This window comes from Odocoileus virginianus, chromosome 9 (genome assembly GCF_023699985.2).
Source record: "Odocoileus virginianus isolate 20LAN1187 ecotype Illinois chromosome 9, Ovbor_1.2, whole genome shotgun sequence".
NCBI lineage: Eukaryota > Metazoa > Chordata > Mammalia > Artiodactyla > Cervidae > Odocoileus > Odocoileus virginianus.
Genome location: NC_069682.1, coordinates 39,358,402 through 39,384,350, shown reverse-complemented (window position 1 = coordinate 39,384,350; position 25,949 = coordinate 39,358,402). Strand labels below are relative to the sequence as shown.

Below are 25,949 nucleotides of genomic sequence, written 5' to 3'. Positions count from 1 at the left end.
GTCTGGGCAGGAGTTGGGGGAGAGTGCAGGCCGCACTTGTGTTACCAGACCAGGCTTGAGTCACTCCGCTTACCCGTGCACAGTAAAGCCAGCCTACTGACAGCGGGTTGTGGTGAAGTAAAGTGCAGCGTTTATTGCAGGGTGCCAAGCAGGTGTCCAGGGTAGCTGGTGCTCAAAGCACCTGGACTCCCCGATGGCTTTTGGAAAGCCTTTTAAAGTCCAAGTGAGGGAGGGGAGTCCCAGGGTGTGTGACCAGCTTGTGCAGAGCTCTCTGATTGGTAGACGGTGAGGTAACAGGGCTATTAACATAATCAGTCCTCAGGCTCCAGTAGGTCTAGAGGCTACAAGTAATTCATTTCTTCCGTCTGGTGGAGGTTTTAGCCTCTGTAAGAGAACTCAGGAACGTGTTTGAGATACGGTTATCTGAGTGTTTCAGAGAGGAGCTAAAGCAGAGGATATGGAGGAGAGGTGTGTCCCACAAGGTTCTGCTTGGTTACACCAGTGATCTGCTCTCATCTGGTCTCCCCCAAAGCCTATCGCCACCCACCCTTTGTTTCCTGGTGGCCCTTGCAGGGCTGCCCCTTTCTGGGTTTCTGACCACGGGGCAACCACAACCACTCCTGGGTCCTGGCCACAAGGGTGGAGCCATGTGTGTGGGGTGAACTCACACTGTCCTTCCATGCCAGCTCTTTCTGTTAAATAACACATACAATAAAACAAGAGCAGCAAAAATGGGGAACTCCCCTTCCTGTGGGAAGTGAGGTTCAGCAAGACCACTTGGGAAACAGGGCTGAACTCATTGTGCAGCTGCTTCTGCCCCCCTGTACTTCTCCCACCCGTGGTTCTGCTGCAGACCCCTGGTTTCCTGGGGACGGTCATCCTCTCTGCGTTGGGTTGGGTTACTCAAACCTCAGGCCAATCAATCAGCTTGTTCAGGGGATGCTGCACTCTGATTGGCCAGCCAAGCCTAAACCTGGGAGTGGAGGCAGGGGCCTCGTGGGTGCGTGAGGTGAGGGCATGGTGTTCAGTGTTCCCATCCCTCACCCCCGTAGCCCTGCCCCAGGCCGTGGGGGCTGCCTTCCCCAAATCTCTGTGGCTTCACAGAGTTGGGGGTCCCCTGCTCAGCAAGGCCTGTGCTGGCCCAGAGAACTGGGGCCTCTCAGGGTGGATGTGTCAGAAGCCTTGGGGACCGGATAACCCAAGTCTGAGAAGCCCTGTTCTCTGTGGACAAGGGGCAGGTGATTTCCCTTAGCAGTGTGATCATGAATCCATGTCAGTACTAGCCTACAAAGTTATGTTTTCTGAAAAGATCTTTGCATGCACCAGGTGTTTGAGTGGCTGCCCTCTCCAGGCTGATTGGGGTTGCAGTGTCTGCAGTTTGCAGAACTGTTCCAGCCCTCCCCCTTCTCTGATGGCCCTCCCTCCCTTGTGCTGCAGGGAGCTACTGGAGACCACGTGCCGCCTGGCCAACACACTCAAGAGGTATGGAGTCCGCCGAGGGGACCGAGTGGCCATCTACATGCCTGTCTCCCCACTGGCTGTGGCTGCCATGCTGGCCTGTGCCAGGATTGGAGCCATCCACAATGTCATCTTTGCTGGCTTCAGTGCGGGGTCCTTGGCTGGGAGGATCAACGATGGTGAGCATGTGGGCAGTGGGATGGAGGGAGAAATCTGGGTCCCCCTTGGCCTTCAGGGACTCAGGGTGGTGGCAGACATCACTGAAAGTCACGGAGACAGGTGACGGGCACTGCCAGGCACAGTGCATGGCTGAATGAGCATTTGCTCTATGAGCTGAGATCTAAGTGCACTGCGTTGAACCACATGAAGAAGGAAGATTCCAGGTGGAGTGAATGGCATGGGTACCTGCTGGAGGAGGCCATGTGGCTGCAATGGAGGTGGGAAGAAGCGTAGGGTGAAAGGAGGCTGGGGAGGCCTGGGGAAGCTTCCACCAGTCAACAGCCTTTGTGGTGAGGAATGATGGAGTCAGGTATGGGCCTTGTGGTGTATCTTTAAGACTTTCTTTCTGCAGGTAGGTCAGAGGCTCCCAGATAGGTGTGTAGAGCAATATCATCTTTTTTCTTCTGGTGTCAGAGGGCAGAGTGTCTGTATGGTGGCCCCGTGTTTGTACAGCCAGATCCCTGCTGCCTTGAGATCCTGGAGGGCTCGCTGAGCTGGCTGCCCCAGGAAGGTGCCAAGTTCTGGGGGCTGTTGGGAATTATTTGTGTCTCACAGAAGACTTGCCTTTGGGTAGTGGGCAGAGTTCTCAGACCTCTGCTGACCACCCTCTTTAGGAAAGACTGGGGAGCCTTTCCGCTTCCTTTCAACATCTCTTGCTGCTTTCAGGGTTGGTGCTGCCATTCCCTTCTCTTTCTCTCTCAACTTTAGCACCTACTGTGTGCCAGACTCTGTCTAAGAAATCTGTAAAGGTCATCTCCTACAATTTTAATTTAGTCTTCATAAATACCATATGAGATAAGACTTTTGCCATTTCCACCCTCTCCCTTTTCCTATTATCATTGCATCACTTTAAAGTGTACAATTCAGAGACATTAAGCACATTCACAGTATTGTGCAACCATCATCACTATTCCAGAATTTTCCATTCCTCGAATGGACATCTCATATCCACAAAGCAGGCATTCACCATTTCCCCTCATCCAGCCTCTGGCAACCACCGATTCGCTTTCTGTCTCTGTGATTTGTCTGTTCTGGATGTTTTGTAAAAATGAACTCCTACAATGTGTGGCATTCTGTGTCCTACTTCTTTCACTAAGCATGGTGTTTTCAAGGTGGACCTGTGTTGTAGTGTGAATCAGTATTTCATTTATTTTTGTAGCTGAATAATATCTCACTGCATGGATAGATTATGTTTTATCTATCCATTTATCTGTTTATGGGCATTTTGACTTGTTTCTAATTTTTGGCTATTGTGAATAGAGCTGCTATGAACGTTTATGTACAAGAACACCTCCTTTCAATTGTTTTGGGTGTATACCTAGGAATGGAATTGCTGGCACATGTGGTAAATCTATTTTAACTTACTGATGAACTGCAAAACTTTTCCAATGGAACTGCTCTGTGTTCCACGTCCACTACCAATGTGTGAGAGTTCCAATTTCCCCAAATCCTCATCAGCACTTATTTTCCTTTTAAAAAAATTATAGCCATCCCAGTGGGTCCGAAGTGGTATCTCACTGCAGTTGTGATTTGCATTTTCCAAATGACTAATATCACTGGATATCTTTTCATGTGCTTGTTGTCCATTTGTGCATTCTTTGGAGAAATGTCTACTTAAGTCCTTTGCTCTTTTCCTAATTGGTCATTTGTCTTTTGTTGTTGTTGTTGAGTTGTGAGTTGTCTATATATTGTAGATACTTTACCTTTATCAGATATATGATTTGAAATTATCTCATTCTCTGTGTTGTCTTTTTGCTTTCTCAATATTGATCTTTTATGCACAAAAATTTTAAATTGTGATAAAGTCCAGTTCGTCTATTTCCTTTTGTTGTTTGTGTTTCTGATTTAAGATTCAGTTGCTGAATACAATGTTATGGAGATTTGTCTCTGTGTTTCCTTCTATGAATGTTTTAATAGTTTTAGCTTTTTCATTTAGGTCTTTGATGCATTTTGAGTTAATTTTTGTATATGGTGGGAAGTAAGGGTCCAACTTCATTTTTTAAAATCTGTGCATATCCAGTGATACCAGCATCATTTGTTGAAAAAAACATTCTTCCCACATTGAATGGGCTTGGCACCCTTATCCAAACTAACTTGACTGTATATTTGAGGGCTCTGAGTTCTCTATTATGCTCCATTGATATATATTTATCCTTAATTTTCATATGTTGAACCATCCTTGCATTCCAGGAATAAATCCCTCTTAGTCGTGATGTATAACCTTATTGCTATACTCTGGATACAGTTTGTTAGCATTTGGTTGAGAATTTTTGCATCAGTGTTTGTAAGGGATATTGGTCTGTAGTTTTCTTTTCTTGTGATGTGTTTGTTTGATTTTGGTATCAGGATAATGCTGGCCACATAGAATGAGTGAGAAAACATTTCTACCTCTGCAATTTTTAGGACGAGTTTGAGAAAGATTGATGTTAATTTATTTTTATTTGGTAGAATTCGCCAGTGAAGCCATCTGGTCCTGGGGACTGAGTCACAGAAAAGTGAAGTGACTTGCCCAGGATCATACTGCTGCTTAGTGACAGACCCAGGGTTTGAACCCAGGCATCCTACTGATGCTTTTAACATTACATTAGGCTGCTCCTTTTCTGTCTTGCTGATGTGGTCATAGTTACCAAATGTTTCTGTTAAGATTCTCTGAAATAAGCAAAAGCAACTGATTCTGGGGAATTCGGAATTGGTAACTGGATGCAGGGCAACTCCTAGACCTCGAGAATCCTAAACAGCCAGGCCATGGGAAGGCAGGGCCCAGTCAGCTCCAAGAAGCTCAGTAGGGAAAACTCCTATAGCTTTTCTCCAGAACTTTGCCATTAAGCAACTCTTCCCCAGTACCATACACCTCCATTCAGGTGTCAGTTTCCTGGGGATAAGACCCTGCTGGGACAAGTGTCTGTGTTCTCTTGGGTCAGTGAGGGTAGTATTTTGGTTATCTGTTGCTGTATTACAAGCTACTCCAAAAGTTAGTACTTAAAATAGTATTTTCTTATTATATTTTATGATTCTGTGGGGCAGGAGTCAGGTGGGCATAGTGGGAGTGGCTTTACCATGCTCTGTGGTATCTGGGACATCAGCTGGGTTGGCTTGAATGGTTGGGGGTGGCCAGGGGTCTCTTCCTCTTCATGTGGCCTTGCACATGATTGATGTAGACTCCCTCATAGCAAAGGCTTTGGGGGCAGAATAGTGGCCCGAGCGATTGCCAGTGCCCAAATCCCCAGTAGCTGTGAATACGTCCCTTCCGTGGCAGAGGGCCTCTGCAGGCGTGATGGGGTGCTAAGATGGGGCATGATGCAGGTTGTCTCAATCTAACCACCCAAGTCCTTAAAAACAGAGAACTCTTTTTGGCTGAAGCTGTGGCAGAGAGGAAGGTCAGAGAGAGTCAAAGTGGGGCAAGGACTTGACCTGAGTTTGCTGGCTTTGAGGATAAGGAGGTGTTGCACCGGAGGGGTGTAGTGGTTCTAAAAGCTGAGGACGACCCCTGACTGACCGTCAGCAAGGTGGGGGCCTCAGTCCTGCAGTCACATGGAACTGAGTTCTGCCAACACCCTGAACAGCCTGGAAGCAGATTCTCCCCTGAGCTTCAGGTGAGATCCCCAACCCCTGACCCCTTGATACTGGCTGTGAAACTCTAAGGAGAGAACCCTGCCGAGCTCACTCAGGCTACAAACCATGAGCTCAAAAAAAAAAAAAAAAAGATGTTCTGAGACACTAAATTTCTGGTAATTGGCCATGGGAGCAATTAAAAACAAATATAGGACTCTTCTGGTGGTCCAGTGGTTGGGAATCTGTCTGCCAATGCTGGGGACATGGGTTCAATCCCTGGTCCCAGAAGATTCCACATGCCACAGGACAACTGACCTTATGTGCCACAACCACTGAGCCCACGAGCTGCAGTTTGAGAATCCCTCATGTTCAAGAGCCATGCTCTGCAACAAGAGAAGCCACCGCAATGAGAAGCCCGCACACCGAAACGAGAGAGTAGCCCCTGCTCTCTGCAACTGGAGAAAGCCCATACACAGCAACGAGGACCCAGCATAGTCGAAAATAACTAAATATTAAAACAAACAAAGACAAATACAGATGCTGAGATCTGGTAAAAAAAAAAAACTAGGGTGAAAGCAAATTCCCACAAAGTGTCTGTGGTCCTGCCTGTGCTGACGCACTTGCCACAGCCCTGCTGCCTGTCCTCAGGGGCCTCAGGGAGTGGAGGCTCCCGAAGCACCTCCTGGGGACTGGGCCTGCCAGGGCCTAGAGGTTCCAGTCCTGGAGGACCGCTCAGGCAGGGAGGCCTCGCACAGGTGGGCACCAGGAGTAAGGCCTGCATCACGGAGGCTGAGGTCCCAGCACCCAGGATGGGCAGGGGTTGCTCTTTCCTCCAGGGGATCCTACGCATCCTGCCTCACATGCAGTTGAGGGGGTCCTTTTCCCTCTGCTGGCCCATCTCCCTTCCTGCCCGATGTGAAGATTCCCTGGACAGTCCCAGCCCAGGGAGACAAGCCTGGAGAGTCTCAGACAGGCTCTGTCCACCTGTCTCAGGTGGCCGGCAGGGCTGTGCCATCACCAGGGTTCTTGCTTGGGAGGAAGAGAGGCTATGAGCATGCGTTTCAAAAGTGTGTCTCAGACCGCAAAGCTGAGGGAGACTAGTGCCTCAGGTAGGGCCCTAGGAGCTGGTCCTGGAGTGACAGTTCAAGTACAGGCAGTTCACTGGGGAGGGGGTCCTGGGAGGCACTGTGGTCTGTGGGGTGTGAGGCCGGGGAGCTTCCCCCGTGGGTGCCCAGGTCTCAGACCGCACGGAAATCCCCAAGGCGATGGGGCCCCATGCAGCAGCATGACCCCCGAGGGGTGAGAGACCCAGTTGAGGGCTGCTGGGTGGGGTGGTTCCCTGGCACCTCTGCCCATGGCTCCGAATCAGGCCTCTGTGCCCACATCACAGGTTGAGGGCCATGTGTGGTCGTCAGCAGGGCAGCTGGATGTTTGTTTCAGGCACTTCCTCAGGGGCCAGTTGTACAGTAGCCCATCTTAGCCCTGATCCTTTCAGTTTATTCTGGGTTGGGGTGTGGTGGGTGGAGGGCAGGTGGTGGAGGGTCCCCCCAGAGCAGGTGGGAGTGGGAATCTGGAAGAGTTGAGCTTCTGGTGGTTCCTCTCCATTATACCCACTCCTCCCAGGTTCTGAGCATGATGTTCCCAAAGCAGACAGAGCTTCACGTTTCTGTGTGGACTCTTCTGCTCAAGGATGGACTTCCTCCATCATACCCTTAGGCCTAGGGTGTGTGGTGGTTTGGGCTGTGAGAGTCAGAGTGAGGAGGAAACTGACCAGAAATTCCTGCATTTGACTCCGATAGCCCAGTGCAAGGTGGTTATTACCTTCAACCAAGGACTCCGGGGAGGGCGCGTGGTGCAGCTGAAGAAGATCGTTGACGAAGCCATAAAGGTCTGCCCATCCGTCCAGCACGTCCTGGTGGCTCACAGGACAGACAACAAGGTCCACATGGGGGATCTGGACATTTCCCTTGAGCAGGTGAGTCTATCTTTTTTTGTATAGTTTGAGCAGAAGAGGTTGTCATTGGATTAACTGGGTCTTATCAGAGTGTGGTTCTCAATCTGGGTCCCTCAGAGGTGCCCTTTCCTCTGTGTTATCTGATGGGCTTCTATCCCGGTGGGGAAGAGGAACTCAAAAGTCCACAAACAGAGGGAAACACTTCACATAATGAAATGACTGGATCCATCCTTTCATTTGGCATTAACTAGGGCAGGCTAGATAAGGTGAACTCTGAGCCTGGTCTCCCAAGTCCTGCGGCTGTTGGGGAGAGGAGGTCTCTGGGAGGCTGGATGGGGGGCGAAGTTTCTATCCTCAATGGGCCATCTGGTCCTCTCCCTCACAGGAGATGGCCAAGGAGGAGCCAGTGTGTGCCCCGGAGAGCATGGGCAGTGAGGACACACTCTTCCTGCTCTATACCTCGGGGAGCACTGGGAAGCCCAAGGGGCTCGTCCACACCCAGGCGGGCTACCTGCTGTATGCTGCCCTGACGCACCGGGTAAGGCACCACCCTGGGGAGATCTGGGGGAGGGGCTAGGGGAGGCTGGACTGGGGGGGCCACAACTGCTGCTGTGTTCAAGAGCAGGGCCAGGAGTCCTGGCACCAGTGTGGTTGCAGGGGTGGGCTCGCAGGGCAGAATGTCTGTGCCTGTCAGAAGGGCCTGGGTCCTGCACGCGTGTCTCCTGCTTGTCCTCAGCCCATCACATGTGTGCTGAGCCTTTGTGGGGTCTGCCCTGCTGCTGGCACGACTGCTTTCTGGCGTCGGGTGCCCCAGACACTCCAGCGGGCCCTTCTCCCATATGACTGCGTTGGTGTAAGGATGAGTACATTGCTGTTATTTGTTAAAATGCTTTTTTCTATTTTAAGAGATCTTTTGGGTCTGATTTTAAAAGAAAGTAAAACATTTTCATGGGCCTCTAAGTGCTGTGGCCTCTAGGCTCTGCTTACTGGGGCCTCAATTTAAAAGGAAAAATATTTTAAAAGATTTGTTTTTATGAGGAGACTTAAATTTAGTGCATGGAGATTACATCCAGGGGGCCATCCTTTAAGGATTATGAAGCAAATGATCTGGAACAGCTTTATTCCAGTAAATGCATTTAAAAATCAGCACTCATTTAAATATGAGTGGGTGGGTGGGGGGTTCTGGTTACTGTGCATCCCTGGTTGCCTTGGGGAGGAGCTGACGCCTCCAAAGGGGTCAGGGGTGGGGTCTCAGGATACTGTCTGTGGACCTGACTTTTTCTGGCCAGAGGCAGAACTCAGCCCCTACCAGCATGAGCAGCAGTGGAGCAGACTGGCCAGGTGACCCGGAAGCCCAGGTCCATCCAAGCAAAGCTTGGACGCTGAGAGCACCCACAGTCTGGCTGAGGGCCAGGGCCCTGTGCTCTCAGTCACTGGCGGGGTTGGGGGAGGGCTATGCTGATCAGCCACAGCAGTCACTTGGAGGCGGACCTTATGGATGAGTGTGGACTAGGAGCCAGTGATGGGAGGCAGAGATGCAGCCTGTGAGTGTTGGCTACTCGTGGGCAGCACTGAGGATGTAGAAGTGAGGCAGAAAGACAGATATGGCTAGAACCAGGCCAGGCAGACAAGGTATTACGCTTGACACTATCCATGTTAAAGCCCCTGTCTTCTGGCTGCTGGGTGACTGTGATCATCATAGAGCCGTTCTTGTCTGAAAGTCCCTTGCTCAGCTCTGGGTAGGCATGTTGCAAAGACTGAAACGTTGGGTAAGTCAGAACACTGGAAAATGTAACTACTGAGACTGAACACTAAGGAAGTCGAAGAATGGGTCAAAGTGTTTCCCTATTTCCCTAATGCTAACAAAATTAGCATTAGGGCTTCCCTGGTGGCTCAGATGGAAAAGAATCTGAATGCGGGAGACCTGGGTTTAATTCTTGGGAAGATCCCCCTGGAGAGGGGAATGGTAACCCACTTCACTATTCTTACCTGGAGCATTTCATGGACAGAGGAGTGTGGTGGGCAAGTCTATGGAGTCACAAAGAGTCGGACACAACTGAGCATGAACATGACTGACACACACACAGCATTAGGGAAGCCGTCAATGTGGTCAAATAGTCTTCATTTGTTTTCCAGCGTTAGCAGGGCACTGTCTGCATGAACAGAAGCAATGGGGATGCAAGGGTGGGACCATCTTTTGAATTTCTCTTCAATACAGTGAGGGCATTTTAAAACATTAGGAACAGAAACTTTCAGCCTTTTGTACGTAAGCGTGTGTTTGTGAGTGTGCACATCTGTGTGTGTCTGTGCATGTGCTGAAGGTGTTAGGACTGTTGGTTTCTTCAGGGAAAGGGCAATTGGGTCTGCAGGGGTGTTTGGGACGTAAGCAGGCTTCAGGGATGTGAGTGGTTATGCTGGGGTGCCTGGCTGGTCCCGGGCACCTGCTTTCCTTCCAAGAACAGCAAGGAGAGAGAACACCAGTCTCTAGAAAGAGGTGGCACAGTGGGTACTCATTGTATTAAAACCCTCTCAGTCCCAGGATGCTGTGGGCTTTGGGCTGTGGATGTCCTGCTTCACTGGTGGAGCAGGAGTGCTGTTTCCTTGAGACTCAGCCTCTGCTCACAGCTCCTCAGGGTCCCGGCCAACTCGGGGCCACTGTGCTGTCTGGGAACTGCTGGGGAGCCTCAGGGTGTGTCTGTGGCAGCAGCAGATGGGACCACTCGTCCAAAGGTTAAAAAACACCTTTACCACAAAAGAGAACACAGATACAAGGACTTCTCTGGTGGTCCAACGGTTCACACTCCACACTCCCAATGCAAGGGGTCCAGATTCAATCCCTGGTCAGGGAACGAGATCCCATATGCTGCAGCTAAAGATCCTGCAGTGAAGGCTGAAGATCCTGCGTGCCACAACTAACACTCGGCCCAGCTAAATAAATAAAACAAAAACACGGATACAGAAAACCATCGAAATGAAATGTGTGATTTCACAAATGATTGCTCAACAAACCCACTTCAGTCAAAAACTGGAATATCTCCGCCTGACACAGAAGCCCCTTCATGACCCATCTGATCACAGTCCCCCCTTGCCCCTCGACATGTATCCTGGGTTTTATAGTGTTCCTGCCCTGTTTTCCTAGTTTTGTCACCCTAACGTGCATCCCTAGATACTGTAGCTTACTGTTGCCCACTGATTGTTGTTCAGTTACTCAGCTGTGTCCAACTTTGTGACCCCATGGACTCCTTCACTATCTCCCGCACACTGATAGTTGTGGGTAAGCCATGTTTAACTGGTGGATTTTCCTCCATCTCTTGATCACCTTAAACATTGTCAGTCATAGCACCCGGCCCTGTGTCCCTCTATCTCTTTGTCTCCTACAAACGGGCAGTTGGACCTGCAGACTGAGTCAGGCTCAGGTTTGACCCTTTTGCAAGAATGAGACGGCCATGTCTCAGGCTCTTAGGAGCTAATGATGCTTGATGTGTTTCTTGGTCGATTTGGCTTTTGTTTTTCTGCTCTTTTTAAAAGATTAAAAAAAATTATGGCGTAACTTAATGTAGAAGAAAATGGCAACCCACTCCAGTAATCTTGCTTGGGAAATTCCAAGTACAAAGGAGCCTGGTGGACTACAGTCCATGGGGTCGCAAGAGTCAGATATGACTTAGCGACTAAACCACTAAAGGCAGAGGTGCCCTTATTTTAGACAAAGAACTGGATGGAGTTCACCTGTGGGTACACGTGTGGCTACCACCTGTTAGGACACGGCCCTGACTTCCGGCCCCCACAACCCCACCTCAGGACCAGTGCTGGGTGACTCCTGGCATACGGGCGGGCTTTGTGCTGGACTCCCGGAGTGTCCCCTCTGGGGTCTGGCTCCCGCTGCTGTCCCCAGTGACCTGTCTCCTCACTGCCGTGGCTGCTTTGCCCTTACTGCTGCTCTCGGGGGCCGTGGGAGCAGCCGGGCTTGGTGACAGAGCACACCCAGTGACGTGCGGGAACGGGTGCCAGGCTCCTGATAGGCCCTCCCCTGTCTCTGCAGCTTGTGTTTGACTACCGGCCAGGTGATGTCTTCGGCTGCGTGGCTGATATCGGCTGGATCACAGGACACAGCTATGTGGTGTACGGGCCCCTCTGCAACGGAGCGACCAGCGTCCTTTTTGAGAGCACTCCGGTTTACCCCGATGCGGGTGCGGGCTGCAGAAGGGGCCGGAAGAAGGAGCAGAGGTTGGGGGGTGTGGGGCGAGTGGTGGAGGATCCCAGTGACAAAGCTGCCGGGCCCCGGCCAGGTGTGCAGAGGGGTCATATGAGCAGTGGAGAGGGTCTGACCTCTGAAGACTTCAAGAGACCACCCACTCTAACGTCCTTCTCACCTCTGTGGCCACCTGACCGGATCCTGCCCTTCCTCGAAGCCCAGGCCAGTGGCCAGCCTCCTGGGTCCCCTGCTGCCCGTCCTTAGGGACACTTGGGCAGTGTGACCTGGAGCCGCTGCCATGGAGTGACATCCTTTTGAAGACCCCTGTCTTGCTCTCCTGGCATCTCCCTCCCTCGTGCCATCGCATCCTCCAGCGTCTGTTCAAATGTGACCAGATGTTGGAAGTTGTGCCGAGGCTTTCGCCCAGGTGGTCCATGGCGATGATGGCTCCGTGCCCAGAACTTTGGTCCCTTGCCTGGGTCCTCTCCAGCCTCCTGCAGAGGCCAGCTATGCTCCTGGAAAACGTGCAGGGGGCCTGGCTAGGGATGGAAGGCGCGTCTCAGGTGGCCTCAGTGAGTTGAGGGTGATAGGGCCTGTGTGTCCTGTGTGTGTAACCACTGCTCCAGGGAGCACTGGTCACCTTTGGAGGCCGTTTATGTCCTCCTGGACGTGGGTTCTGCATTGGTGCTACCTCACCATAACACCCCTTTGACCGCTTCCTTGCTGTGCCACGTGGGTCAGGATGTGGGCTGTCAGTGCCTAGGGCCAGGCGATGGCTCCAATCCCCCATGTGGGGTGTGTGGAGGTGGTGCACAGGGAGCCCCTCCCATTCCAGCAGTGGTGCAGAGTGGATTTTGTGGACACTGTAGGTGTTTGAATGCATCTAGCACATGGTAACGTGGGTCACCTTTGAGTGAAGCTCACGGAGGTAACATGACCTGGGGCCTCTCATAGGTCGGTACTGGGAGACGGTGCAGAGGCTGAAGATCAATCAGTTCTATGGTGCTCCGACGGCCTACCGGCTGCTGCTGAAGTTCGAGGACTCCTGGGTGAAGAAGTACGACCGCTCCTCTCTGCGGACCCTGGGCTCAGGTGAGCAGCTGCAGGCGCGTGTGTGGCAGAGCCCCGCAGGCCTCTTGACACTTCATCACAATGGCCGTGTCTGCGCTGAGTCCACTTGACATGGCCACAGCCAGTAGAAAGCAGATGTCCTCCTTGGAAGCCCTTTCCCGGAGCCCACAGCCGTGGAGGAACTGGAGCTCAGCACTGCGACCTTGTCTGTGCTCCGTCTTCAGTATGAAAACTCAGCAGTGTGGGAAGGTCAGGCCCGGGCTGGTTTCCTGCAGCTGCCCAGGATTTTACCCGTTCTATTCCCAGCACTGGCATCTGTGCCATTCTGCCCTTGGGTGCGTGTCTCCAGGCAGGGATGGTGTTTCGAGATCAGAGTTTACCTTCACTTGTATGATAATTTGGATCCATGTCTCCAGGTCACATGAGGGCATTTTGGAAAGGTGACCTAGGTGACCTTGAGTTGAGGTGGTCCTGGGAGGGGGAAGGTTTTAGGCCTGTTCTCCCTTAGGGGATTGAGTTGCTAAGGAAGCAGGACCAGGTAATGAGGGAGATGCTGCTTGAGGGTCTGTGTGTCCCCCAAGCCTGGCAGACTCCTGTGGGCCTCACTCCCTAAAGCTGGTGACCAGAGCCACTCTCTCGGACCAGGAGTGTGCTGAAACCCCCTGCTCCAGGGAGCCCTCACAGGCTAGCCGGGCCTCTGTATCAGGGGGCAGCTCAGCTGCATAACCAGTACCAACAGCAGGGCCCTGTGGGGTGTTCTGAGACCAGGGTATTGTCGAGGAAAATCATCAGTAACCAGTGTATAATAAAAATTGTTGTTTAGTTGCTCAGTCGTGTCTGACTCTTGGCGAGTGACTAATAAGAATAGAAGAGAGTTTATTCAAGCCAAGCTGAGGAGGATAGCTCTGAGGAGCTGTTCCAGAGAAGTATGGTTTTTAGCAATTCTGTGTCTTATCAGAAAAAAGTACATCAAACAAGTCAGGGATACATGCCTTCAAGGTTCCGAAGAAGCCCATCAGCACGTACACAGAGTCAGTACAGCCATGGCCCTGGGAGAAGAGTCTTATCATCAAAGGAGTCCCAGCGTCGGCATCCCAGGCAGGGGGCATTTATCTCTATCTCCTAAACTTCTGGTCGGTGTGCCCTTTTCCCTTTTCTTTAATGACTAAGGCAGATTATAGGGTCTGTTTGACAGGCTGTTGTCGTCAGCCTAAGTCCAAGTTAAATGGCATGTGAGCCAGAATGACTTCCCTGCACCTCGACATGTGGCCATGCCAGCAGAGGGGTGACCAGCATGGCGGCTCCTGTGCTGGGACAGCTCTGTGCTTTGGCTGGTGATGGTCCATCAGGAAAGCACCATGATTCACTTTGCCATTCTCTGTTCCACGGACCCTTTTTAGCTCCAGGCTGCAGGAACACCCTCGTCCGTGTCTCCTTCTGGGGCTGGGTGCTGGGAGTGGTCTTCTCATCACAGAACGAGTGTGTGTGGCTTTACTGGGTTTTGCCAGCAGCACACGCCTAAAGCAGTTGCAGCAGGAGTGTCATTTCTAAACAGGAAGAGAGGGACTTCCTTAGCAGTCCTGTAGTTAGGACTCTGAGCCTCCACTTCAGGGGCATGGATTCGATCCCCAGTTGGGATGACCATAAACAAACGGAACAGAAATGCCTGCATCGCTCCCGAGCTGTACTCAGGTGGTGTATGTGCTGGTGTTTCCTCCACACTCTTGCCAGCCTCTTATTGACCCTCTGATGGTGAAAATATCTCACTGTCATTTTTATTCTTCAATGGCCATAAATAGGATTATCTCACTGCTTTCTCCTCCTGTGTGCCTTTCAGGACAACTAACAGAGCTGTTTCCTCATGAAATTCGCTCCTTTGGTTCCAGCCCTGTTGAGTCTCTTAACACTTCTGTCTCGTGTGGTTGCAGTGGGAGAGCCGATCAATCACGAGGCCTGGGAGTGGCTGCACACGGTGGTGGGGGACGGCCGGTGCACGCTGGTAGACACCTGGTGGCAGACAGGTGAGCCTGTCCGAGGGGGGAGGCTCAGCCCCACGGGTGCCTGGCATTTGGGGAGAGGAGCTCGGGGCTGCTGCTCTGCAGCTCTGACACTGGGATGTGAAGGCTTCCCGAGGCCTCCTTTCCTCGTCTGTAAGGTGGGGCTTGGGTGGGCGCGGAGGGGGAGACACAGGAGCCCACAAGGGTCCTGTCCATGGCGGCCCACCTCCTGAACCTGGCACAGCCCAGCCTGGGGTCTGCTGTTTAAAGGACCTTGAGTCTAGGATTAGATATTAGTGGGAAAAGAAGTTTTATTTCCATTGTTTTGCTTTGAATTGCCCCTCTCCTCTGGGGTGTCTGCCTTATCAGGATTTGGGGGCCAAGAGACCCCCACTGAAGTGGCTGAAGTCTCATCCTTGAAGAAGCCAGAAAGAGATGTTCCCAGTGGTGTAGGCCTCGTGGTTCAGAAAGGCCCTGGTTGTTCCCTGCAGCAGAGCCCTGGTGGGCCTTCCCTGCAGGCTGATGGATCCAGAGAAATGCCCAGGGACAGAACCCGGGGCTGCTCTTCTCCCGGTCTGGGGTCCTTGCCCTGAGCACTTCCTTCCCTCCGTCCTCGTTTCTGCTGTCCCCATGTCCCCATGACACAGGTAGGGCCCTCAACTCCTGGGGCTGCCCCTGGTGTGCCCTGGTTTCCACAGTGGAAGGACCAGCACTCCAGCCTGGTTTCTCCTCAGACAGAGGTCCTTTTGTCACCAGGGCCATTTCCTTGCCCCAATGGCAGGTGCTCCCCCCCTCTCTGGAGTGCACCCTTGTGTGCCGACCCAGTGCCCATGTGGTCTGGATGCACGTGTCAGTAGCCCCAGGCCCACCAGCGTTTCTTCTTACCCCCTGCAGAAACGGGGGGGATCTGTATCTCTCCGCGGCCCTCGGAGGAGGGGGCAGAGATCCTGCCCTGCATGGCCATGAGGCCCCTGTTCGGCATTGTTCCCGTTCTCATGGATGAGAAGGTGAATCACCCCGTCCACGCGCCCTGCCTAGTCCCACTGCTTGTCCTGCCTCCCTGGCCTCCGCTGCCCTCTCCCCCTCACGAGGCTCCCACCGCAGGGTCTCCTCTTAAAGGGGAAAGCCCCTCTGGGGTGCCTGTCCTGTTACTACCTTGGGCCCGGCATTTTGGAGAACAGGAGATGGTCACTCCTTCTGTCTCCCTGTCTCCTGGGTCTTCAGGGAAACATCCTGGAGGGCGGAGACGTGTCTGGGGCTCTGTGCCTGTCCCAGGCCTGGCCGGGCATGGCCCGGACCATCTATGGAGACCACCAGCGATTCCTGGACGCCTACTTCGAGGCCTACCCTGGTGAGCCTTTCTCTGCTGCTGCTGCTGGACAGTCTCAGAACTGTTTCCGAGGGGCTGGGGGTTATGTGAACTGTCCCTGTTTTCCTTCCCTCTGAGCCGGAAGTGGCCCCGCTTGCGGTCCTCTTGGGGGCTCAGGCTGTGGGCTCCCAGGAGAAGCACAAGGATGCCACCCTGGCAATGACGGTGGTGGCCCCAGGCCTTCCCTGTCCCTCTGTTATTGTCCTCCTGACTTGTGTAATGTGGTTGCGCGGATGTTCGCAAACATGTGTGCCCGTGGGAACTGATGCCCAGCAGTGGCAAGCCAGTCAGAGACACTACTGGGGAAGCTGGAATGGGCTCCTTGCAGCTCCTGCTTCCAGGTTCAGCCTCCAGCCGTCTGGGAGCCGCTCTGCCCTTGACTGGCACCAGCCAGGCAGCACCTGGGGGGTGTCTCCGGGCGGCCGTCTGTTGCGGGGGGGTTCAGCACTTCCTCCCGTTCAGGGGGTCCCTCGTGGAATGACGGGAGCCCTACCGGTCCTGGTTGGGAGCTGGGGCCGACTCCCGCGCTGTGGTGCAGGCTACTACTTCACGGGAGACGGGGCTTACCGAACAGAGAAGGGCTACTACGAGATTACTGGGCGCATGGACGACGTTATCAACATCAGCGGCCACCGGCTGGGGACCGCGGAGATCGAGGACGCCATGGTGAGCACGGCCGCCGCTGGTCTGGGGGCTGAGTCCGAGTCAGTGCCTCACTTCTGCGTGTTCTGTCCTGCCCAGGCTGACCACCCCGCGGTGCCCGAGACCGCTGTCATTGGCTATCCGCACGACATCAAGGGAGAAGGTGCGTCACCCACCCTCTGGCCCTGGGGGCGGGGCCTCTAGGAGGCGCGGACTCGTGGGCGGGGCCAGGGCTTTCCCTGGGGTCAGGCTGCTGGCTCACCCCTCCCTCAAGCAGGGGTTTGGGGAAGGGGGCGGAACAGCACCAATGGTAGAAAAAAGTCTGGATTCTGCAGCGCCGCAGCTCCGCAGTCTTTGGGGGACACTCACTCGCGGCGAGCAGTCCTGACCTGTTGGCCAGCCGAGGGGGGAGCTTCCTCCCGGTCCACAGGCCCCCCTGACCACCCTGCTAGGGATATGTGTACACGTGCCCCTCGCTGCCCGCACGTTGCACGCCTCGAGGGCCCGGACTCTCTCTCGGGGAGTCTAACCTGGGTTCCCCCGCACAGAGATGGGCCAGGGAAGTGCAGAGCTGGTGACTGGACTGATCCTCACTGACATACTTTGTTTCAAAGCCTGCCGGTTTCTAAGAGGTGGGTCTGGGAAGGAGCAGGCTCATCTGAGCGCTGTGATGCCAGGCAGGCAGTGGCCACACTGGCCTGGCCTGACTGACTGTCCGTGTTGCTCTTCAGGACAGACAGAGCTCTCTGCCTGGAGCAGCCCAGGCACACTTCCTCCTGGGGTTCCAGTGTCTCCAGCCTCCCGGCCATGTCTGCGTGCTGTTCTATTAGTTACTCAGTGTCTCTAAGCCAGCCTTTAGGAAAACTCAACACTTATTTAGTGCTTTAAAAAAGGGTTTTCAGTTACCATGGAAGGACACACCCATGACACTGTCGCCCTTGTCAACTGGCTAAGACTCAAGGTGGGGGGTGTCGGGTTGAGGGGATGAGACAGGACAAGTCCTTGCGTGTGTGTCTCAGGGCCCTTGGGCCATGCCACGTTCTACCAGCCTCCCCTGCCTCCTGCCAGGCTTTGGGAGAGAATTTGTGTATCGGCTATGGTTATGTGCATTTTCCTGATTTCTAACACATTTGAGCATTTGTCCACTTGTAAAACATGAACAACAAAAACTGTGGGTGTGTATTTTTCCCCACTCTCTCTGCACTTGACCTGATGGAGGGAAGCCCCCCAGGTCTCATGTGATTAGGATGCAGACCTAGTGAACGACCTAAGTCCCTGTCCTGTGGGCTCGCGTGCTGGAGGGGACTGGGGAGAGGGGAGAGGCAGCTGGATTGGCTCAGTGGGGTTCGTGGCACCTTGATCAAGGGGTGGGCTTGGGGCAGGCACAGGCAGGCCAGCGAGCAATATGGAGGCTGCATGTGAAGGGAGCTGTGGTGGGAGGGGGCAGTGCAGGTCAGACTGTCCAAAGTGATGCTGGGACAGTGACCGCTCACATGGACAGAAAAGGAGTTGGGTCTGTATGTGACATTGTAGTTAAGGAGACCCCCGGGAGCCCCTCTGATCCTCGCTGGAGTACTGAAAACAAAACCTGGTGTTTATGCTAAACTATTGGTTGACCAGCACAGCCCAGTAGAGCTTCCTGCTGACCAAGCCATTCATCTGTGCTGTCTGCACAGTGGCTCCCAGCTGCATTTTACACTGAAGTTGCATTTAAACAGCTATGGGTCTGGTGCCCACAGGCTGGACACAGGTCCACAGACTAGTACCCAGGGAGTGATTCCTCGCTCGGCACACATGGTGGAAAGTGAGTCTCTGACAGCCTATGTCACGGCTGTGTTACAGGCGTAAGGACAGAGGTAAGTCATGGCTCCAGGGTCTGTCTCTCCACACATGTCCGCCACCCCGGGGCACTCAGAGCCGCCACTGGAATCACTTCCACCTTGAATGAAAATGGAAATGCACCTTCATGGGGGCAGCTACAAGGACCAGTTGCCATGGGTGCACCAGCCTCTGATCTAAAACCCCTTTGGACTTAATGGCGATTGTGTGAAACACGCTGCCCTGGGAGGTGGTTCGTGGTCTGAACCTCTCTGCTCTTCTTCCAGCCGCCTTCGCCTTCGTTGTGTTGAAAGATGACGCGGGTGATGTGGACGTGGTGGTGAAGGAGCTCCGGTCGGTGGTGGCCGACAAGATCGCCAAGTACGCAGTGCCCGATCAGGTCCTGGTGAGTGGATGCTCCTCATGGGCCACCGAGCTGCTGCTATTCAGCCTCCTTTCTGCTTCCCACCATTGACAGGGTGGCAGCAGGAGGTGGGCGAGGGGGTGGCTGCTACATCCTTGGAGTGGGGGAGGAGACATAGTATCAGTGTGGACAGCGCCTGGGCACTTAGGCCTGGCTGGGCTGCAGAGAGTCAGGGATTGTAAACAGGGAGGCCTGGGTCTGAACCAGAGGTCCCTGGGCTGGTAGGGAGATGCTGACCGAGTCTGCCTGGGAGCCTTTCCTGGGGTGGGTTTTGGGGAAGGACTGGGCCACCTTCTCAGCCCCTCTGACTTTTCAATCCTTCATTCAACACCAGCCCACAACCTTCTTTTGCTGGGAGTTAGGCCTCTGCGACAGGAGGGCCCAGCCTCACTTGGTGCCGTACGATTCACACTGTTGGCCTGGTGACCAGGGCTTCACCTGAACTCCCCGTCGGTGAACAAGTTTCTTTCTAAGGACTGGCCACTGTTATAGGCCCTAAATGCAGCCCTTCATGTATTGCCTTGACATTGAATGCCTGTGGTTGGATAATGCCAAACACTAAGTTTCAAACACTGAGCAAGACGACATTTTCCTCTCAAGCAGCTCCTACTTCTCATGTTAAAAAAGCCAACTATGGTCCCAGCCAGGGGAGGAGACAAGGTGCCCCTCGAACTCCTGGTTCTGCTATCACCTGAGAGCCCTCCTAGCTTAACTGGTGGGAGAAATGGGTGTTGGCAGTGAGCTCCACCAGGTACAGGTACAGCCTCCACAGTGGAGGTTCAGCTGACCCCCTGGCAATGGATGATTTCAGCTTTAGGTCCAGATGGAGGAGAACAAGGGCTTCTCAGGTGGAGCTAGTGATAAAGAACCCACGTGCCAATGCAGGAGATGTAAAAGATGCAGGTTCAATTCCCAAGTCAGGAAGATTCCCTGGAGAAGGGCACAGCAACCCCCTCCAATATTCTTGCCTGGAGAATCCCATGGACAGAGGAACCTGGTGGGCTATGGGGTCGCAAAGAGTCGAACACGACTGAAGTGACTTAGGATGCACGCTTGGAGAACACCACCAGAGGCCACAGCCCTGCCGCTCTCTGGGCGGTGCTGCACCTCAGCCATTCCTATTGGGTCCCTGGGGAGGGGTGTCTTCCTCCAGGACACCCTCATCTCAGTACAGCTGGGCACCGGCTGGGTGTCTGAGCACCACCCAAACGCTAATGCTGCGCCTTCCCTGCCAGGTAGTGAAGCGTCTTCCAAAAACTCGGTCTGGAAAAGTCATGCGGAGGCTCCTGAGGAAGATCGTCACGGGCCGAGCTCAGGACCTGGGGGACACCACCACCCTGGAGGACCCCGGCGTCATCACGGAGATCCTGAGCGCCTACCAGGAATACAAAGACAAGCTGGGGGGTGCCAAGTGATGGCTCTGCTGAGACCCCGAGCCAGGCCCCTGTGTGTTCCTAGAACACAGCTCCTGGGTTGGCTTGTTCCTAAATGCCCCAGCAGAACCCAGGCTGCCCTCCTCGTGAAGCCTGAAGTCCCTGCCTCCCCTCCCAGGGACCCATGACAGGTCCTTGCCCAGGGCGAGCTTCCTCCCACTTGTCCCGAATCTGGTTTCCTGGTGAAAAGTCCATTCCCCTGCCCTCCTGACATCACAGGAAGGTGGAGCCCCTGTGTCTGCTCAGGTGGACTGGGAGCAAACAGCAGTCATATTTCCTCCAGATGTTTCTAGAAACAAAAGGTGAAGATTTTATTTTTATACTTTTATATTTTAGAAGAAACATGGTGCCCACACACGTGCTGTGTGTGCTTTACTTGTACACACTCTTCTTAACAGTTACGAAAAGCTCCTTTTTTGCCTCCGCTCGTGGGGAAGCGTGGCGGGCTGGAGGGTGCACTTTGGGTTACTGTTTGGCCTGTTGGAAATGTTAAGTTGGAAATGTTTGTGCCTCTGTCTTAACACGGCTATCTTGAAACCTCTCAAGCCCACAGCATCTATTTTTGGTGTGTTTCCACTTCTCTTGGGTTGTGTGTGATGAAACCTAGCTGCTAGAAGCACCTGTGGGGATGGGCTCTGGTCGCATGTGTTTGTGCAGGCTGTGGTCTGAGATGATTCCCCTTCCCTGGCCTGGGATCCTCTTAGCCGCTGGTTGGTGTGCTCCACTCTTGGGGCTCTTCAGGGAAGCTGGGGACTCACTAATGCAGCTGAAACTGGGTCCCCGCAAACCGCCCTACCTCCCTGCTCTGAGCCAGTCTTTCTCTTTGTCAATGTGCCTTGAGTCCTCTGGACTTAACAAAATGATGTGGACTGGTAGACTGCAAAGGGTCTATTTATAGCCAAGTACACGAGGGTCCACTTGTGGATCAAGGGGAGGATGGCCTGCTGAGCTGGGTCCCAGAGAACAGGGAAGGCTGCCCCCACCTGGCCCTGAGCCCCACAGTGGGTGGTGCCCTGCAGGTGTTAGCAGGGCATCGGGTTGCTTAACACCTGCTGTGGCCGTGCTGGGTGGCCAGGCGAGGATGGGTGGCCTTGGCTGTAGTGCACGGCGCTAACAGAACCACACACCTGCACTTGTAGCATTTCGATGGGCTTAGTTCATTATGGTCAGGGCACTACTTAGGAAATGACTTCGCTATAAAACTGGGACAGTGACCAGGGCCTCAAAATGATCTGCAGAGCCATTCAAATAAAGCTTTACTTTGTTCATTCTCTTCTTTTTGTGGTGACATTTTCTGATTAAAAAAAAAATTGCTATTCTTGGTTGCTGAATATAATTCTTGGAACAAAACTGGAAGAGACCCATTCACTCAAAAGAGAAAACTTTAAAAATTCACTGTCTTCTTGGAGGAAGTACAACTCCAGGAAGCTCACCTATCTTAGGCTGTTATTTGGTTAATGTGTCTCTAGACCACTGGTGCTGGCCAATCACTAGTTACACGTGTCTAGTTAGATATGTTAAAAAAACAAAACAAAACTAAAAATGTAGCTCCTTGGTGGCGCCAGCCAGTAATGCTCAGGTGCCACATGGCTGGGAGCTACCAGGCTGGATAACACAGACCCCTTGTCAGCTGTGGGGGCTGATCTAGAGCACAGAGCTCAAGGGGGCAGAAGTCCACCCAGGCAGCGCCACCCGCCCCAGCAGCCCCCCATCCCCCTGCCGCCAAGAGATGGATAGGAGTTGTTTCCTTCGGTGGATGAGAGGCAGGCTTCAGAGAAAGGCACGTCGAATGGGCGCCCTGAGAGGTGGGGATGAGAAATGCTTCTCAGAGCTGGAGCCCGGTGGCCCAGGGACAGTGTCCCTCCTGAGCCCCGGGCGCGGGGAGGAGGCTGGGAGGATGCTGAATTTACGAAGGTGGCTCACCAGGGAAAGACCTGGATCTACCTCTGGCTGCCTGGGAAGTCCCAGCCACAGCAGTCTGGCCCCAGGCAGGGCAGTGGGAGAGGGTTACAGGCCGACTTTTAACAAGTCCAGTTGCCCAGCATCCCCTTCCGGTGAAGCCACCCTGATCTTGGTCTCCTGGGGGCTTGTGACCGTCATTCCCAGGGAAACCATGTACAAGCCTCTGTGTCCTTGTCTTTTGAAGTAAAAGGCTGATTCAAGAGTTAACGATTGGGAAATGTGAATATGTAGAAGCAAAGAATAGCTCTTGGGCCAGGGAGCTGTGATGGCAGAACTACCAAATTCTCAGTTCCCTGAAAGATAAATGTCTGACACACATTCCTAAGTTGTTTTTACAGGCAGTAGATCCCCTCTGCATGAAAACTGCAGATCCCAAGAACACAGACCCTAGACTGGTTGAAACCAGAAGGCTGATGATACTTGAAACTCCACCTTGATGTCAACCAACCTAACTCTCCATGAGCTGATCCTGCCCTGCCCTCTGAATACTATAAATGCCTCCCTACTCCCTCCGGGGGAGGGCAGTCACCTGGTCTTGAAGGCATTAGTCCACTCTGCCCTGCTTTGCCTGGCAAAGCAATAAAGCTACTCTTTTCTACTTCACCCAAAACACAGTCTCCGTGTTTCTACTTGGCGCTGGGAAATACGCCAAGTTTCGGCAACGCTGGTGTCACAGTCCTTGGCTGTGTGATGCGTATGGCCTCTAAGAGGACTCAGAGAGAGCTCCAGCGGGGCCTGCCTGGGACGGAGTGGGGCACACTGTCCTGCCCAGCTCAGCCCCAAGCTTCGCTCCCTGCGTTACCTCTTCTATCTAGACTGACAAAGACCCGACTTGGAGCCACCGACAGCAGAGAGCAGAGCAGAGATGGATGACTGATGGCGTGGAGGCAGAGCAGGGACGGGCAGGACAGAGACCACTGTGCTGTGACGGCACGGCACCGACCTAACGGCAGATCCCGAGGTGACGCAGGCACACCAGGACACATGTGCTGGTCCCGGGTCACCCACGGTGGCTGCACTTGCGGAGCAGGAGTGGTCGTGTCGATTCTCACCCCACTGCCTCCGCCTGACTCGAGTGCAATTAACTCAAGTCCTCCCAGACTGACTCGCCCTCACCTCCAGTCCTCAAGATACCCAATGTCATTACAGAAATGCTTCCACAGGGCTTGCCTGGTGGTCCAGTGGTTGAGAGACTCTGCCTGCCATTGCAGGGGACACGAGTTTGATCCCTGGCCCAGGAAGATTCCATATGCTGTGGAGCAACTAAGCCCACATGCCACCACCACACACATCCAGTGAAGCGCCTAGAGCCCGTGCCCTGCAAGAGGCCAGCGCACTGCAACCAAGAGTAGCCCCATCTTGCTGCAACTAGAGAAAGCCAGAGAGTAGCAGTGAAGACCCAGCATGGCCAAAAATAAATATGAGTTAAAAACAAAACCACTTCTGCTGCTGAGGGAGGCCCTGCCAGGTGCTCGACTCAGCCCACTTCACCCTCACAGCGCCTCCTGAATAGACACTTGTCCCCACTTGGCAGAGGAGGTGGGAAGGTGGTGGAGTTGGGTTTGGATGGAGCCTGTCTGACTCCACCCTTGACCTCCATGCTCAGATCCCTCCTGAGAGAGCTTAGAGGAGCATCAGTATTTAACTTTTATAATTTTGAAGGCATCTTGTTGGCCTTTGAAATGCCATCTGGGATGGGGAGAGCTGAGGCAGGTGCAGGCCCACTAGAAGCCTTCCTGGAGGCGGTGACTTTGGTGGGAGGAGGCAGGGTGCTGACCTCTAACCCAAGTTAGAGGTTTTCCCTTCATCATTGTTTGGGAATTCTGCTGCATAACAGGGTGAAACCAAGCAAACAAATCCTTTCTGGTCTGTGAACACCAGTTGTGTTTGGTTTCACAGTATTTCATTTCACAAATAAAACCTATTTATCCTGCTTGGTCTCCACAGAACTTCTTGAATCTGCGGGTTGATGTCCACCTGAATCAGTTTTGGAAATACCTCATTTATTGTATCTTTAAATAGTTTTTGTTATTCTCTCTTCTTTTCTGAGGACACAGACATTTTTGTTATTCTCTCTTCTTTTCTGAGGACACAGACGTCTCATGTTGCAATTTCTCACATTCTCATCTCTCTTCCTGCCTTGGTCTCACCTGCCCTGAAGGAGCGCGATAAAGACTTGTATGTGACTTACTTAGGAATGTGATTCCAGGATCAAGTGTGAGGGATAAGGGTGTGAAACAGGAAAGCAAGCAAATGAGTGCCATGGCAACCACTGCTGACCTCCCAGGACTCAGGAGTACTATAGCTGGGTCTCTGAACTGGCTGGCCTCTCAATCTCCTCCTCTAGACCTGTGAATGCACTTGGGGAAAAAGTGGCACCCAGCCCTGGGCTCATCTTCCCGGGCCTCTGTCATTCCTGGATCCTGATCACCATGCTGGGCTAGTTGGTTTCATCCTTGTCCCCACTGTGGGTATGAGTTTATTACCTAATCTGCCATTACAGGAATAGAAAGTCATGCAAAATGTTCCTTACATGTGAAAGGTTCTGAATTCCAACATCCGTTTCACTCAAGCATTTCCTGTGTTACTGAGGTTGTTTACATACTACTTTGTATTGTTTATTCCCTCCCAGTACAATGTTAAGTATGTGTGCATGCTAAGTCGCTTCAGTCATGTCCCACTCTTTGTGACCCTATAGACTGTAGCCCTCCAGGCTTCTCTGTCCATGGGATACTGGAGTGGGTTGCCATGCCCTACTCCAGGGGAAGTTCCCAACCTGGGCACTGCACCAGCATCTCTGTCTCCTGCATCGGTATATTTCAAAGATTCCCAGATGATCTAATGTGCAGCTAAAGTTAAGAACTCGTCTTAAGGAGTGGTGGCATTGCAATCAGCAACCCGCAGGGCATTTGTCACTGCTGCCTGGCAAACATGTTTATTTTCACCCTTATGTTATGCCTTTGGGTCCAGCTGCTGACACTGAAGGCCTCAAGAGACTGACTGGCGTCTAAACGCTGGGAAGGTCCTCCTGGCCCAAATGACTTAAGAGCAAGCAACTGGGAAGGCAGCACCGCTGGAAGTGGGCCTCAGCCCCAGGCTCAGGGTGCAGCCATGAGTAGGTGGGCTGCTGCTCAACAACCTACAATGTGCAGGACATTCTCTTCTCTCTTCTCTCCAAAGAATTATCTGGCTCAAACTGTCAACAGTGCAGAGGTTGAGGAACCTGATCTAACCAACCAGGTGGCCCCATCCCCCCTTGCCAGGAATGGGATGGCAGCTCTCCTGGAAGGTATGGGGGGTGGGGGGTTCTGAGAAAGAACCACAACTAGCACTAACTTAAAAGGTTAGTGCTAGTTTAGCTTCTTACGACACCTGGACAAAAAAACAGGACTAAACTGTGGCGTTCAACATGTGGCTCTGCTTGTGCAGAGCACATGCTCCAAGACAAAACCACTGACCCCTCCAGAGACTCTTCTGGTTACAAACTCTGACCCATCCTTGCCAAGACCATCTATGGCTAACTCCAGCCCAGACCCCTTGGAGAACCTTCTATTACACTGCTGTCTGGAGGAGACTCATGTGTCCTCTGGTGCATTTCTTTGCTGAAGCAAGTTCAAAAAACCTAAGTTTTTATTATTTTCTTGTACAGCCATGTTCCTGTTTCCGGTTGGCGTGGAATACAAAAAATTCCAGTGAGAGTGCCTTAGACACAAAGAAGGTGTCCTGCTTGTGAAATCAGGGGAAAGATTTGCAGCAAATGACATTGGTCCTGAGAGATAAAAGTGGTTTTGGCCAAGTGAATGTGAAGGAAAGCTGTATCAGAGAGACAAGGAGTAACAGGGAGGAAGGCAGGGAGGC

At 53.0% G+C, this 25,949-nt stretch overlaps 1 protein-coding gene across 2 annotated transcripts in view; it reads left to right on the top strand.

Moving 5' to 3' along the window:
• Positions 1-21,402, top strand: part of ACSS1 (acyl-CoA synthetase short chain family member 1) — a 43,220-nt gene extending 21,818 nt beyond the window's left edge. Inside the window, exons 3-14 of one of the 2 annotated variants that reach the window (XM_020878077.2) lie at positions 1,438-1,637; positions 7,029-7,204; positions 7,569-7,721; positions 11,223-11,370; positions 12,330-12,467; positions 14,375-14,467; positions 15,338-15,450; positions 15,668-15,794; positions 16,351-16,478; positions 16,554-16,617; positions 18,560-18,678; positions 19,932-21,402. In XM_020878077.2, the coding sequence (XP_020733736.1) occupies positions 1,438-1,637; positions 7,029-7,204; positions 7,569-7,721; positions 11,223-11,370; positions 12,330-12,467; positions 14,375-14,467; positions 15,338-15,450; positions 15,668-15,794; positions 16,351-16,478; positions 16,554-16,617; positions 18,560-18,678; positions 19,932-20,111 (1,639 nt within the window). In that variant the 3' untranslated portion in view covers positions 20,112-21,402. Of the gene's footprint in view, positions 1-1,437; positions 1,638-7,028; positions 7,205-7,568; positions 7,722-11,222; positions 11,371-12,329; positions 12,468-14,374; positions 14,468-15,337; positions 15,451-15,667; positions 15,795-16,274; positions 16,479-16,553; positions 16,618-18,559; positions 18,679-19,931 lie in introns of those variants that run through there. The other variant, XR_011489473.1, reaches the window with a different exon arrangement.
• The last annotated feature ends 4,547 nt before the right edge of the window (positions 21,403-25,949 follow it).